Source organism: Opisthocomus hoazin, chromosome 11, assembly GCF_030867145.1.
Source record: "Opisthocomus hoazin isolate bOpiHoa1 chromosome 11, bOpiHoa1.hap1, whole genome shotgun sequence".
Classification (NCBI taxonomy): Eukaryota; Metazoa; Chordata; class Aves; order Opisthocomiformes; family Opisthocomidae; genus Opisthocomus; species Opisthocomus hoazin.
The window spans coordinates 21909135-21924869 of record NC_134424.1 but is presented as its reverse complement, the minus strand read 5'-3'; the positions used below and the strand labels follow the sequence as shown (position 1 = coordinate 21924869).

The following is a 15735-nucleotide window of genomic DNA, read 5'->3' as shown; positions in this document are numbered from 1 at the left end:
GCACTTGGCCTTGTTGAACCTCACAGCTGGCCTTGGCCCATCGATCCAGCCTGTCCAGATCCCCCTGTAAAATGTTTCTACCCTCAGGCAGATTTCAGAGCTGACAGGTTTCACAGGAACCTTTGCCCCATGTCTGGCATTTTCTGCAAATATGCAACAATCTTCTCTTAGATTTTGAGTGTGTCTTCACAGGCTCAAAAAAGTTTTTCCTATCCATGGCCCCATGCAGTGTTATTCCCCACAAAGATTATACAAAATCAGAAACCCCACGGGGATATATTGCTTGCTAGAGCTTACTGCATGAACATCAGATACACTGCTCACCACCTCTGAAGGAAGAGCCGCCTCAAATTCTCAGTTGTTGTTTTTTTTTTTTTTTTCACTTGACCAAGAATGGGAGTAGGTTTGAGACTGATTACACTAAATACTACCCGATCAGGCATCAAACTGCTCTGCTTGCCATTGTACTGAGTCTTGCGGTGTACCTACCTTCATAACATCCCTATGAAGTGAAAGGATATTTCTATTTAAAAGAGGGGACAAGAAATGAGAAACACAGTAAATAACTTGGTTTAAAGCACACAGGAAGTTTCTGTTAGCAATGTCATCTGACTCCTGAATGACAGAATCACAGAATAGTTTGGGATGGAAGAAACTTCATATGTCACCCAGCTCCACCCCCCTGCCATGGGCAGGGACCCCTCCCACCAGCCCAGGGTGCTCAGAGCCCCGTCCAGCCTGGCCTTGAGCCCTGCCAGGGAGGGGGCAGCCACAGCTTCTCTGGGCAGCCTGGGCCAGGGCCTCACCACCCTCATGGGGAAGAATTCCTTCCTGATAGCTAATCTAAATCTGCCCTCTCTCAGTTTGAAGCCATCACCCCTTGTCCTATCACCCCATGTCCTTGTCACAAGCCCCTCTCCAGCTCTCTCGCAGCCCCTTCAGGCACTGGCAGCTGCTGTAAGGTCTCCCCGCAGCCTTCTCTTCCCCAGGCTGAGCAGCCCCAGCTCTCCCAGCCTTTCCTCCAGCAGAGGGGTTCCAGCCCTCGCATCATTGCTGGGGCCTCCTCTGGCCCCGCTCCAACAGCTCCAGCTCTGTCCTGTGCTGAGGGCTCCAGAGCTGGAAGCAGGACTCCCGGGGGGGTCTCACCAGAGCGGGGCAGAGGGGCAGAATCCCCTCCCTCGCCCTGTGCCCACGCTGCTGGGGATGCAGCCCAGGGGACGGTTGGCTTCTGGGCTGTCAGTGCACACTGCTGGGTCATGTCCAGCTTTACATCCCCCAGTAACCCCAAGTCCTTCTCCACGGGGCTGCTCTCCATCCCTTCATCCCCCAGCCTGATACCAGAAGTTGCCCCAACCCAGGTGCAGGACCCTGCACTTGGCCTTGTAGAACCTCTTGAGGTTCACACAGGCCGACTTCTCCAGTTTGTCCATGTTTTCCCTAGTCTTCCCTTTATCACTGACATAACTATAGAAGCTTTTCTTGTGCCCTTGATGTCCCTGGCCAGATTTCACTCTGTCACGGCTTTGGCCTCCCTAACCTGACCCCTGGCTGCTCGGACAATTTCTCTGTATTCCTACCAGGCTACCTGTCCTTGCTTCCACCCTCTGTAGGCTTCCTTTCTGTGTTTGACTTGTCCAGGAGCTCCGTGTTCATCCATGCAGGCCTCCTGGTGTTTTTGCCCGACTTGCTCTTTGCTGGGACGCATCGCTCCTGACCTTGGAGAAGGTGATCTTTGAATATTAACCAGCTTTCTTGGGCCCCTCTTCCCTCCAGGCCTTTATCCCATGGTACTCCACTGAGCAGGTCCCTGAAGAGGCCAAAGCCTGCTCTCCTGAAATTCAGGGTACAGAGCTTGCTGTGAGCCCTCCTCGCTGCCCTAAGGATCTTGAACTCCACCATTTCATGGGCATGAATCCCATGTCAGCACGTTAACCCCACACATACACATACAGGCTTTTCTCCGTGGCATTATTTTTATGTCAGCTAACTCCTGTCACGTCTTAGTCTGTCCCAGTTGAAGCAAACCTTGAACAACTACTTAAATTTCAGTATGGTTTTCTCAGAGAAAAGCATTTGTTTCAGGTATTTGCAATTCTTGTCATAAATATTACAGCCCACGACACACTGCTGACTTGTTCAGTTCTCAAAGCAAAGCCTGGAGGTGAATGTCTGATAGAAAAATATTCACTATCCTTCCAGAAATTCAGAGACATAAATTTCCCTTCAAAAATATTTTGTCGCAGTGAAACGGAGTGAACAATATTTCTGTTTATAGGAGATGAAGTGAATTTATTATCTCCCAGAGTTTTCCAGCACCAGGTTTCCCAGAAAAGACAACTGGGATGGAAAGAATCAGAGACTCCAGGAAGAACTAAAAGGGACACAGAACGGCACTACCGCACCTTAGCACTTGGTTTGTATTCCCAAATCCACTTACTATAACCTTCTCCATCATCTTTTCATTCCTGCAATAGGATGAGCCCTAACACTGAACAGCAACAGGGAAGCAGAGGAGCAAGTCGCTTCAAGGCTCACGTCAGTTGTATTCATGTGCCCAGCGTATCTTCTCCAAAAAGCTGTCAGTGACAAAATCAACTGCTCCAAATAGGAAAAGTTTAATGCTATGCAATTTTTAGAAGTTTACAAGTTTACACTGCAATTCATATGACTTTACTAGAGGAAGGATAAACGTTTTTTCTCTGTTTAGTTCATGTGACAATCCAAAACACAGAAATATATATTAAAAAGTACCTACATGATCGCATAAGGAGAAAGCTGACAAAAGAAAAGTCCCAATAAACTCACCAGCTACCAAGTTTTGGCCCCAGTAGGTGGAGGTGAACCCAACAGAAAGTATGTTTATCTTCAAGGTCAGCTAAAGTAAACTTGGTAAGGCACAGTCATTCACTTACAAGTACCATATGATTTTTGTTTTCTGTTTTCCCTAGTTTAGCATAATTAATAACTGTTAATGCCTTAAGCTGTATAACTACTCCATTAACAGCTTAGGTGGACAGTGTGTTACTGCAGGATCACAACAGACTCCATCTGCTCTTTTGGAAAGTAACTGTGGTGACAGCACAGAGATGGGTCAGATGAGCGGACCAAGCGCTCTGGGTCAAATCTTTCCCTGCTGCCTCCTCCTGTCACTGACAGCAGCAAAAGGTGCTGTGACGTGGCCGCTAAAATAACACAGAGTGAAATCCTGTCATCAGCAGGTTCCGAACCGCGCCTCCTACGCGCGTTGTCTGTGTTCATGCTGCCTGCTGGGGCTTTGCTGAAGCAACAGCAGAAAGCCTCACGGTCTCAGCCAGCTGCAGACCCCTTCTGCAGACTGACAGCTAACACAAGGGGTTTGTGTGCGTGGCTTGGTGGTGAGAAGCGACAGATGAACTCTGGGGCAGGCAGATGCCTGTGCTGTAGGGAAACCATTCACAAACAGATTTATGCTTCAGAAAGCCATGTCAGTGGCTTGGCACAAGCTGCAGACAGCAAAACGCCCGTGTGCTTTTTCTTACAGTTTGCTGCGCAGAACCTCGGTGAGAGCAGGCTGGGTTCGGACAGAAAAAGGTTAAGAAAAAGCCACGTGGAGTGAGAGCCTGGCAGGAGAGGACCTTCCCCAGTTCCTGCTCCTCCAAGCTTCCGTCTGAGTCAGGGCCTCTCCTCTGCAGCTTGCTGGGGATTACTGGGTTCCCGACAGCTGGCCCAGCACAATCCTCCCGTTCAGGGCAGGCAGCTGTGCTCCCCGCTCAGCTGAGCCCCTCCTGCCAGCCCTCCCCTCCCCTCCTGGGGTTGGTATCTGCTTTCCCAGCGCCGGCGGAGGGATGCCGGCCAGCAGGACCGAGCCTGCTGCATCCCTTTGGAGGGATGCTGGCCCGTGGACAGAGCCTGCTGCATCCCTTTGGAGGGATGCTGGCCCGTGGACAGAGCCTGCTGCATCCCTTCAGCTGGCCCAGGACCTAAGGGTGAGTGAGAGTTTTTACAGATACACAAGCATAAGCAGAGCTGTTCCCTCCTCCCCACACAGCTTTTTGTATAATTAAGAGGAAACACATGAAAATCCATGCTAAGCATCCTCCTGCAGAGCTGGGACCCCCGAGAGCTGCGTGCCACTTCCTGAGCCCCTGAAAATACTGACCAACACCAGACGCTGCCAGGGATGTGCCCAAACTCAAACACACCCACCTCAGAATGAAAACGTATTTGTTGAAAAGCAATTAAAATTAGTAATGAGGAAAATAAATCAAAATGAGTTTATAAGTGGATGTGTTCGCAGTCACAATTGCTGGGTCAACAGCAAAGTTTCATTCTGTGACTTCTGATACTCCTCTTAAATATGGGAGTGGAGAAAAAGCTACCTAACGTGAAAAATCTGTGTCACATGGCAAAAGAGAAGAAAGGCCTGCCGCTAAAATTGTGTATTTTTAGTATTAGAGCAGTATTATCTTCTAGCTGAACACTGTGTGTCACGCACTATAAAAAAATAAACTCACACAAACAAATGCAGATCTCCAAGCCATATTCTGCCAACTAACAACATACCTGTATGTTCTGAACAACGTCTTTGAACGGAGACGACCTCTGCATACATGTGTTCACCATGTCCATCGCCCTGTCAAAGTTCTTTACATATTCTCCATACATCTTCAGAAAAGGAGCCAGTTTCTGTAGGATATCTCCTAGCCGCGGGTTGACGTTCCTACGGGAAAGAGACAGGCAAGCACTGAAATCTCTGGAAATCCACACGAACCTCAGAGAAAACACAACTGTCAGGCTTTCACAGCTGTGTCTCACACGCACAAGCACGTACACACATATGCAATCAAGATACTTCAGGCTAACTTTTGATTAAAGGAATCTATACGGTACCCTAGATGAAACCTCAAACATTAATCTAGGATGGTATTTTCTGCCCCTGCTGTCACGCTCGTAAGCGAAGATCAGATTCAGACTGACTACCCATCGCTACAGGAACATCCGTATAACTCTGCTGTCCAGCACAAAACCTTGTGGGAAACTTTTACTGTCTAAAAATCATCTTCTCCACCACAGCCAAACTTCTGAAGAGGTTTTCATGCAAAGCGATCTCTCGGTTCAGCGGGGGGCCAGACACACGTTCGCCTGGAGACCCCCCGAGGCTGGGGGCAGCGGGAGCCACGCAGCTTCATCTCCTCCGAACTCGCGGCCAGGCAGAGAGCCAGCCGTCTTTCCCCCAGCTTTCCTCTCCTGACTCTGCAGTCTGGCCGCACGGGACCCCCGTTAGCCATTTAACAAGCTCCTGCCCTCTTCCGAGGTCCAAGCTCTCCAGATTCCCTCCCCTTGTGTTACAGCTGTCCTAGAAATGCAAGTCAGGTGCAAAGGCGCCGAGACTCCTTTATTGCTTCTGGTCAGTGATGAACGGTGTGAAGACTGGGCTCGGCCAAGACAGATGTGAACTCTGGACTTGTCTTCACCATTTAGGTTACCTGGCAAGGTGCAGTGTCAGCACCGTCCGCACCTCCCGCTGCAGGATGCTCTTCGCAGCCAGTGTGTCGTCTCGAATCAAGTCTCCTAGATCTTACAATTGACCTTTCTGCCTAGCGCTGCACTTCTGCATCATCCACAACTTGCTACAGTTGCCAAATTTTAATTGGTATTTGACCATTATCGTTCATTGACAAAAACCCAGCCCACATCTGTTTTCTTAGTGAAAGTACGTATACACTGCAATTAATATTTATTATCTCCTAGAACAGAAGGCCAAAAAATTCTGGGGTGAACACTTGTGCAATGCTGTGGTGCTCAACAACAGAAGTGGTTGCATAACAGACATAAGCAGATTTATAGATATGAAGCCATCTGTCTTATCTGTCCAGATTTTCTATCGGTTTGCTCATTTTAACATGAAATTAAATTTTGTACAACCATAGCAAAATTCGTTGAAGAAAATATAAAATGGATGCTTCTCACATGGCAAGCAAAGTCTAGACTGTGACATGACGATGCATTTTCCTTCTCTGAGAAGTAACTGTGGTTTCTCAGTACATCACAGTGGGGCCAAAATACTTCATCTGTGGGGCCAAAACGAGCAACTTCCTTCCTAGTACTGCAAATTCACAGTACTGCAATAATAGGAGAGTGGAGATACAGTAGGGAAAACAGGTCTGGCAATACCTTGGACTGAAAAAGTTCTCACAAGGTACTTCAGAAATTTCGAGTGCTCAGGTCCAATTCCTGTATTCAGAAATGCTTAAGAGACTCCATACTAACATATTAAATAACAAGTGACCTGCTGCATGAAACAATGAAAAACTTTGGAATTTGACTAGGCCTTAGGGTTGCTATAGTTTCTTGAAAACACATTTGAAAAATAATTGTAACGACAGTTACCTACCATTCTTGGGTAATTCTTGTTTTGAGCTCAGGGAGGAGAAATTGTCCGTGGAAACAATAGATGGAAGAAATATTTGAAAAGATGCCCGTTATCACTTCCGATGAAATACCTGCTTCTGACAACTTCGTGCAAAAAACCTGCATGAGACAAGAGGGTACCACCATATAGTTACAAAACCCAATCCTTGCCAGGCTGGCTTCAGACTGCAGCATCACAACGCTGACTGCCTTAGGGGAGAGCTACAGTTTTGGACTTCTGGTCGTCAGCCCTTGGGCTCTTTCAGGAGGTTCACACAATGTCAGCCCACTGTCAGGTAGGGTTAGATTTAGGATTACAGGCCATAGATGTAAATTAGAAAAATGTGAGGGGTAAGTCGAAAAAGCCTGACACTACTGAGAAGATCAGACATCTTGTACTTTGGAGTGCAAGTTGCAAAGAACAACCAGTCCCTGAAGAGCACTCACTCCTACTTCGATGAAGGAAAATAAACCACTTGATTGTTTTGTTCCTCTGTGGGAAAAATCACACTGTACCGAACAACAGGGAAAGATACTCCCTAGATTTCTAAGGTCTTGAACCAGCCTCTGCTCATCCTCCGTGGAAAGTCCTCCATGGAGGTCCTAGAGTTGGAGGGAAGAGGGCTCTGCAAGTTACAGCCTCTAACAAGATTTCTAGCAAGGTGACAATTTTCTTTTTTTTTTTTCTTTTCTTCCTCCCCCCCCTCCTTTTTAAGAAGCACTTGATGAGCAATGTGACTCATCCTCATTTTCACTTCTTTCCTGCACATTCACAGGTTTTTTCCTTTAAGATAATTATAGAAATGCCTGAACTCGCCTCAATGCGTATGTGGAAGAAAGTTCAGACTCCTCACACCAGTTTTACTTCATCCCCACGTGTAAACATGATGGACAACAATTACGAAACACAGTGGGTTAAAAAAGAAATTCGCTGTGAGCACGGGGCTGACCCACGCGGCCTGACTTTAGCCAGACTCCAACCTCTTGCACATTACAGAGCAATCGCGGATTTCATCATTTCTCAGTGCCTGCCGCGTCCCCGTGATTTCCTCTCCGCGTACTCCCAGGCAGGAACCGAATGTTGACGGTGTCTATATCTTCGGATGCTGCCTTCCCGTTCCTCTTTCCGACACCCTAACCCTTGGGTCCCAGCTCAGGGAACCCCTGGGACCCACGGCAGGCAGCCTGGCAAGCAAACCCCATCCCCCACCTACAAACAGCATCTTCACACTGCTGGGCTACAGGTTCGGGGATGAACAGCAGACATCGCTGCTGCTCACAGGAAAGAAAGCAGAGTTTATTCAAAATTGAATTACCTGGTCCAAGAGATGGAGTCTTTTAACATACGCTTCTTCTGTATGGAGCAGCTCATTTGCGATGTTGAATAGCTTTTGGGGCTCTGTACACTGAAAAAAAAGTTACAAATAACGCAATCCATCTGCACCTACGAACCCCAGTTCCATCAACGGTTCTTTCCTCCATTTTCTCAGCGGGCCAAACTCCCTGCCAGCAGAGAAGCCTGAAGTGAAGGAGGTTAACACATGTCAGAATCTGCTCCGCATCCCTCATCAAAGGATCCGTTTGCTCCAGAGACATTTTTAAAGCTATTTGCTGAAAGAGCAATTAGTAACACAGTCAATAGCTGGTCAGGACATCACTTTAGTTCACTATGGTTTTCTATTAAAGACCCAGAAACACCCTCCAAATCTGGAAACACGTCTAGTCTATTTGGTAACTAAGGCACCAGACTGTAAATCCACTGTTCTGCTTTTTGGATTCAGGTCCTGTGACCAAAAAGCAAACTAGAAACCAGACCTGTTTGGCCACAGATCTCTCTCCCTGGCCAGTGCAGCATTACTCTCTGCGGCGTATTTCTAAGATTTTTGTGCAGCTTCAAACGCCAGCCAATTCCCTGGAAAGAATTTTCAGCAATGTAATCCAAGTCACTCAGTGAAGTCTTTCATTAAGCTAATTAAAAAAAATAAAATGAGAAAGGACTAATTAAAAAACTTGAATGCACTTATGAAGCACTGATTTTATTCACAGTTGAGTGAAAAGCTACATAGACTCTTTGCTCTCTAAGTGCTTAAAAATATTTGAATAATTAGGACACAGTTTTCTGACAAACTCTAGATACCTTTTTAAGGGGCTCAACTTTAAATGCCGTGCTTACATAGAACCAAACCACAACTAGGGTGCAGAACTGCGGGCTGGCTGGTTTGTGTTCGGGAACACAAACCTCCAAAAGGGCCAGCAAGGATGATCAAATGTAGGGAAATTTTACGGGGCTGGATCTGGAAAAAAAAAAAAGACTACTGCGATGAAGGTGAGAGAGATGTGTAAATGATTAACAGAACAGAAAGCAGCAGCTGGGTGCAATTATTCACTATTTCGTACGTGGGGAAACTAAAGAGCATCAAATAAAATTACCGAGGTGCTGCTTCAAGACCAAGAGCCGCTTCCTCAAGCAACATGTCACGGCAGGCGGTAAACCTTCACGCAGGGTCACCAAAGGACTGGGCGAATCCACGGAGTCAAAGTCCAGCTGAAGTCCATTAAACGCGCCCGGCTGTTTCCAGCTCAGGAAGCACCTGGGCCCCTCACCAGCAACAGCGCTTTCCATCCCAAATGCCCATCTCTGGGAGCTCACTAGCACTCGTGGCAGGCCTTTCTAGACATAGCCCTGCTGGCCACCATCAGATGGCCAGAAAACGTCAATTAGATGCTCTCTTTAAGCTTCTTCAACATCATCTTGTTTTGTTTCTAAACAAAGTTGACGAGAAAAATGTAAATACTCCCCCCACATATATAGGCAAACCGCAATATGACGGAAAGACCTCCAAGACGTTTCAAAGCTAGCCGTGAATTCAGACAAACCAGACCCACAGCTGCCCTAGGTGAAAGCAGGGACCACTTGGCACGAAGCACCCACAACTCCACGATGTCAGTAGCAATCGAAGGAGGATGCACGGCGTTTCTGGATCTCAAACAGCATCAGTCTTCCTTTCAGGCAACCCCTCTCTTTCTGGGCGCCAACCTGGAGACAGGTAACCCCACCACGAGCACAGCTTTGACGTGTACTCTGCCCGCCCCGCTACTCGTATTACTTCAACCAAACTCCAAGACTCTTTTAAGCTGCTCTGACACGCTGCACAACATCCTGCTCCATTCATTCATGTGATATATATTAACTTTTAGGGGAAAAGGGGAAAAAAAAAAAAAAATCACGGCACGACAGAGCCTTGAACTTGCTACAGGCAAATACAGCATATTACAGCTTTGCTGGGCATTCCAATTCCAGTAACTATGAGGATCTCTCACTGAGAAAGAATTTAATTGCCAGTTCTGCTGGGTGCAAAAGAGTGCCTGACTGAAAGGCACTGACGTGATCAGGCCAGTGTGCCAGCCGCCAAGAGCATCCTTTGATTTGCCGGAATTCAGAATTTGAAAAATAATTATTTCCAACCAAATACATTTGTTCTCAGAAGTAAATCTTTACATAGCACAGGCACTTTTTAACCTCCTGACCTTCACCATCTGCAACTCCATCTATATTTCCAAAAAACTTGCTGATACCAAACAACGGCTGAACAGACTCTGAGCTTGAGCTCAGTTCTAAAGAGCGACTCTGTCCTCAGCTGCTGTCTCTGCTAGTGTCAGACACACATTTGCCTTTCGATGGGCATAATGTTTAAATGAAACAGCAGATTAATTAAAGATGAGGCAGTCCCATTCTTCTGACCTTATTCTGCACCATGGCAGGACAGCTTGAACAAAGCCTGAGCCGTAATTCAGCTCTCTATGAATAAGATCTGTCATGGTCGATGTTTCTAAAGCAAAAGTAAAACAAACTTGCAAACTCCAGTGTGGCCTGTATTCCTTACCTAACGTCTTGTTTAAGGCTTGAAGTCACACCAGCGAAGCACATGTAACCTCACTAAGGAATCCCTGCAAAAACAACGTGCCATTTCCGAAGCAGATAAATGGCACAGAAATATTGAACGCTTGTAGTCTTCCACCTCACGCAGATTCTAGGCTGTCTGATTCTCGCAAACATCTTTCGCTCCTGCTTTGCCCAGTGCTCTTGCTGCGTGACTGCTGGGCACGGCCACGGCCACGGCACGGCACGACTGTCCCCCGCAGCCAGGCGCTACGGCTCTACAGCTACGGCGGAGCCTTGCTCAGGGCGCTCGGCTGGCGGGGTGACACGGCCGCCGAGGGCAGGGAAGCGGGAGGTGCCGGCTTCACGCCACAGGAAGCTCTCGCCGGTGCTCGAAGCAGCAGCCGCACGCCGCTCCTTCACTTCTTTGCAGAAGGCTCAAAAATTCACTTCCAGCTGCAACTGTCCATAAAACATTTTTAGAGAGAAAAAAGAAACGCCAGTCTGAGAACAAACAGAACCAGCTTCTCACCAAGGTCAGATTCACATCTGTGGTGGGAAGACGTTCGCGCCATGAACACCCCAATCCCGGACACAAACTGGGGAACGGCACGTGCCGAGCTGCCCTGTGCAAGTCAGCGGGCACCAGCGCATCGCTGCTCGCCACGAACCCGCTCGCCGAGCCGGCCGGGTGCCCACCGAGCACCCCCGGCCACCGATTCAGGGATGCAGGCTGACCTGGCTACCACGAGAAGCAAAGCTGAAATAAAAATTTAAAGTAAAAAACAAAGGCTTGATAGGAGAGAACTTGGGCAACACCCTGCAGCAACTGTTTTTCACACAACGGGTTGTGCACAGTCAACACCTCTATCAAAGGAGGCTTTCAGCGAATCTTGCAAGAAAGCTGCTGGGTAGGCTGAAATCATATGTGGTTGTGCTTTAAAACCCCACCAGTCACCCCTACAAAGAACGCAGAAAGTCCCAGAACAGAGACAGCTTCCTACTCGAGAACACTGAAAACAATATGGAAAAGTTATCCTGTGCTTGGTCGTTGTCTTCGTTGTACTGAGATCTCATTTTCCTTAGGGTATTAGGAGAAAAAAAGAAAAAGATGATGAGAACTTATTTCATTCTTCTTACCCAGCATTCTGAGTAAAACATTGACCTACGCAAATTGTTTTCAGAATAGACACGGAGATAATCTGCCCCAAAGGTCTGACTTGCACAACTGCAGGCTGAGTTTTTCAACACAACCCGGACAATGAAATCAGAAGTGAAATTCCAGCTACGTACAGGCAGAAGGGAAGTGCGTGTCAGCGACTGTGCGAGGCCCACGTGGGACTTCATTACTGCTGTTGTACCCAGCACGAAGCAGGACAGATGGAGCAAGGCATTTTTTGGTGATTACTAATAAGCACGTATTACTATTAGTGAAAAATATCTCAATAAAAAGATACAAAGAGGTGCTAGCCATCTAATGGGGCCTGACTCTTTCCAGTGGTGCCCAGCGACAGGACAAGGGGCAATGGGCACAAACTGAAGCAGAAGAAGCTCCAGCTGAACATGAGGAAGAACTTCTTCCCTCTGAGGGTGACGGAGCCCTGGCCCAGGCTGCCCAGGGAGGCTGTGGAGTCTCCTTCTCTGGAGATATTCCAGCCCCGCCTGGCCGCGGTGCTGTGCAGCCTGCTCTGGGTGACCCTGCTTGGGCAGGGGGTTGGGCTGGGTGACCCACAGAGGGCCCTGCCAACCCCTGCCATGCTGGGATTCTGCAAAGTGTTACTCCATTGCTCCCAGGTGGTTGGCAAAAGCCTTGGGTACGTGACTACAGAGGACGACAGCCCCTCGGTCTCACTTTTATGTCCTCGTTTTTCTGTAACCATCAAGGCTAACACACCTCAGTTCCTGGAGCTCACGACATTTTCTGAGAGATTATCAAAACTAATAAGCTCCCCTTGTTCATCTGCATTTTGATAAAAGATAACTGGAAATCCCAGTAAGTCGCTCCTGAGATTTTAAACCATATTGCAGTAACCGTGTGCCAATACTGCGACCTGTCAGCCTGTGCTGGGGGGTCCCAGAGGAAGCCGTATCGCACCGCAGAGCTGAACCCAGACTAAACCCAACAGGAGTTACGTATCAGGCAATGGTACTTCACTAGCCATGGGATGTGTGAAAGCTCGGGCGGTGGATGGAGAGATATCTGAAGCAGAAAATTAGAGAAGAAAAAAGCAAATCTGATATTTTTTTTTCCCTTCTTATGCTTATTCATGAGCTTCACTTCACTTCACTTGATATCCTAGGAGTTACTGAGCCATCATTAAACCATTCTGCAGCTGTACTTCTCATGTGTTCTCCTCCAGCAATAACAAAGCTCTCTGGAAACCTGTGTATTGAATGAGCGCGCTGGCTACCTCCGCCGTGCAGCTGCAAAGCCTGGTACTAGGGGTAGGAAGGGGGAAGCAGGAAAAAGATGCTGGCTCCCGAGACAAAGCTTTCTGGAGGAGCTGGGGTCTCCGCAGCTCCCATGCCAGCAGCTGCTGCCCGCCGAACTCTCCTCTCACCCTCCCAGTGGGGCAAGCACCTTGTTTTCTGGCCAATTACCAGTTTTGTCAAGGGTGATGTGAACTTCCAGCCTAAGGATAATCACTGAACAGCTCAACTTGGAATCGCACCGGCTCTCCTCGCTGGAAGCCATGACCCTTTACCCTAACGCTTCGTCCACAGTGCCCCAAATCGGCAACGGCATCCAAGGGGGTGGCGGGAGGGTGAGGTGGCCACCAGCACACAAACTGGCCTCGCTCGCCGCGTCCCCAGGAGAGGGCACAGTCCTTCCACTGCAGAAGAGGCAGCACATCTCTACGCCTTCCGCCTCCACCTGGCTGCAAAAATCAAGCTAACATGGTGTGGCTTGGTCAGCGTCAAAAACGCCTTATTGAAGGTGAAATCAATTCAAAATGCAGGGGAGAACCTGCAGGGCCTCACACACATGCACAAGAGTAGCACAAGAAACAAAGAAAAAAAGTCTTCCTCTAGAGATCTCTCTCTTCTATAAATTCACCAAGCATGCTACAGAGAAGTACGACCTCGTAGCTCTATGTTTTATCAGCATTATTTCATTCGATACGGATACTTCACCTAAGCAACAAGACTTGAAAAAGCAGCCATTAGAACTCTGATGTCTTACAAAATATTGGTATTTATCAGCAAAGCGCTTCTTAATCATAAGGTAAAGTCTTCTGCCATGGCCACAGTTGGTTTGACACTACCTTCCTAGTCCAAACAGTAAATCTAATTACCAGATTAAAGATTTTTTAATTTAATGCATTATTTTCTGGCTGGCATGTTGCAACTAGCAAATTATCTTTTAAATAATATTTCAGTTGCACACATGCACATATGTATGTATTATGAATATAAAATAACTGAAGTACTTCACAGTGTGTGTATGCATGTAGAAACACAGGCATGAGGGAAAACCAACGGCAGCAGGCGAGAAGCCTTGCACCCTGGTGGTGATGCTGCCCATTGGAGATGTAAACAAGCTTTCACCCGCACACTACTGAAGAGATATCAGCTGTCAACGGATGCATTAGATGTTGTATTAACACATGCTAACAAATAGATGTCAATTGGAGTCTCCACCACTAAGACGTCTCCCGCCGATTCCTCCCTTAAATTCTTGCATAGAAGATAAAAGACAGAGGTTTCCTTCAGCTGTACAGACCCTGCAGTCCTGCCGGATCCCCTAACTCGTACTGCCACGGATTTACTCCTGCGCAACCCCAAGGCAATCTGCACCGCAGCCCTCCATGCCCAGGCAGCCATGTGTGCCACACACAGAGCCAAGGCAAGGGTGTCCTCCCTGGTGCTCAAGGAAGTGGGACACACCAACAGTTTCTTCTCCTGAACCCACACCAGCTGCCAGGTGGGACTGCAGGCTGGCGGAGAGGTGAATGAGATCACATCCTCCCCACGCACGGAACGCAGTTGGGTTTGGCCATCCTCCCCACGCATGGAACGCAGTGGGGTCTGGCCATCCTCCCCACGCACACAACGCAGTTGAGTCTGGCCATACAGACCTGGCCCACGCAGCCCTCACCACTGCCTGGTCTGCTGGGTCCTTTCCACTTCCCTCCAACCAGCCCTGTGCTAGCACCTGGCCGGTTTGACACGCATCGAATTTGCAGAAGGAGCAGCACGGCAGTGAAGTCCTGGGAAGTCCCCGGCTACAAAGGCAGCGTCTGAATGGCATGAATGGAAGGCGAGTCCAGTCACACCAGGCTGAGCTTGAGATACAGCAGCAGAATAACAGCAGCATAAGGCAATGCGCTCATGAGAGAAAGTCTGGGGCTTTTTCACACCTTCCTAGAGGTATGTTTGCCTCATTAGGCTGTCTTCTATTCTTGGAAGGAAAGGGGACACCACAGAGCATCAGCTGTACTCTGAAACCGTACTTGTCCGCCCAGAGAGGCAGAACTTCTTGCACACCACACCCCTGCAAGCAGTCTTCATCGCTCTCCAACAGTCACCGGCCGATCGGACCCAGAAGCTTCTGAGTGAGTTTTAACCGCCACGTTTCCCAAAGGACAAGCTCTTGGCATGCAGAAATCAGGACAGCTTTGGTGGCTTCATCAGAACCACCCGCTTTGCACAAACTGAGGTGTGAACGCTACGGTTCACTAGCTGCAGCTCATTAGTCGCTAGTGCTCATCATATTCTTTAAAAACCCCCAAATCCAGTATATTAACTTTATTGTCATGATGGATGAAGGGGAAAAAAGAAAAAAGCCCCAAACACCCCCAAACACAAACACAAACACAAACCCCCACCAAACAAAAAGTGGAATATTTTGCAGACATTTTGCTGAAAGCATCTTCTGTTTTCTTTTTCTGGAAAAATCTAACTCATTCTACCATCACTTTTTCTAAAAATAACTGTCTTGATAAACAGATCATCAAAGGAATCTGTCATTAACCTTCTACAGCTGCAGCAAATACACAACAGCCTGGACCGCATTGCTCTGCATTCAAGCAAAATCTCTTCCAGCTACAGTTTCCTGCATAGTAATCTGATATAACTGCCCTCAAAGCAACTTCTTTGCACTCAGAAGCTGTCACACCAATAGAAGCACAGGCTTTGTGCGGAAAAAAACCCCGTACTTACTGGTAGAGGGGATCTCCATCAAGTCTGTCTTTCTAGGCTGCAGGGCCCTGACGCTGCGAGCTGCACTACCCAGTCAGCCCCCTGCGCACCACGGAGCCTCGCTGAGAAGAACATGATCTAACAGCTAGAAGCTGAACCTGCACAAATCCAGACAAGAAACACAAGGCACAAGCCTCTACCTATAAAAGCACTTTGATTTTAACAACTTACCTCTTACATGAAACTCTTTAAATCAAGACTGGCAATCTTTCTAAAAAGCATGATCTAGGCCAGGAACACGCTGCGACCTGCTTTAGGCAGGA

General features: G+C 47.9%; 1 protein-coding gene across 6 annotated transcripts in view; it reads right to left on the bottom strand.

The window, feature by feature from the left end:
- The window catches only part of FGD3 (FYVE, RhoGEF and PH domain containing 3), a 113714-nt gene that overhangs the window by 30257 nt on the left and 67722 nt on the right, over positions 1 to 15735 (bottom strand). For all 6 annotated transcript variants that reach the window (XR_012765238.1, XM_075432645.1, XM_075432649.1 and 3 more), the window contains exons 5-7: positions 7707 to 7796; positions 6374 to 6510; positions 4543 to 4699 (exon numbers count right to left, since the gene is read on the bottom strand). Coding sequence is in view for 5 of the 6 variants with exons in the window: in XM_075432645.1 (XP_075288760.1) it covers positions 4543 to 4699; positions 6374 to 6510; positions 7707 to 7796 (384 nt within the window). In the remaining variant the exon portion in view is untranslated. The remainder of the gene's footprint in view (positions 1 to 4542; positions 4700 to 6373; positions 6511 to 7706; positions 7797 to 15735) is intronic.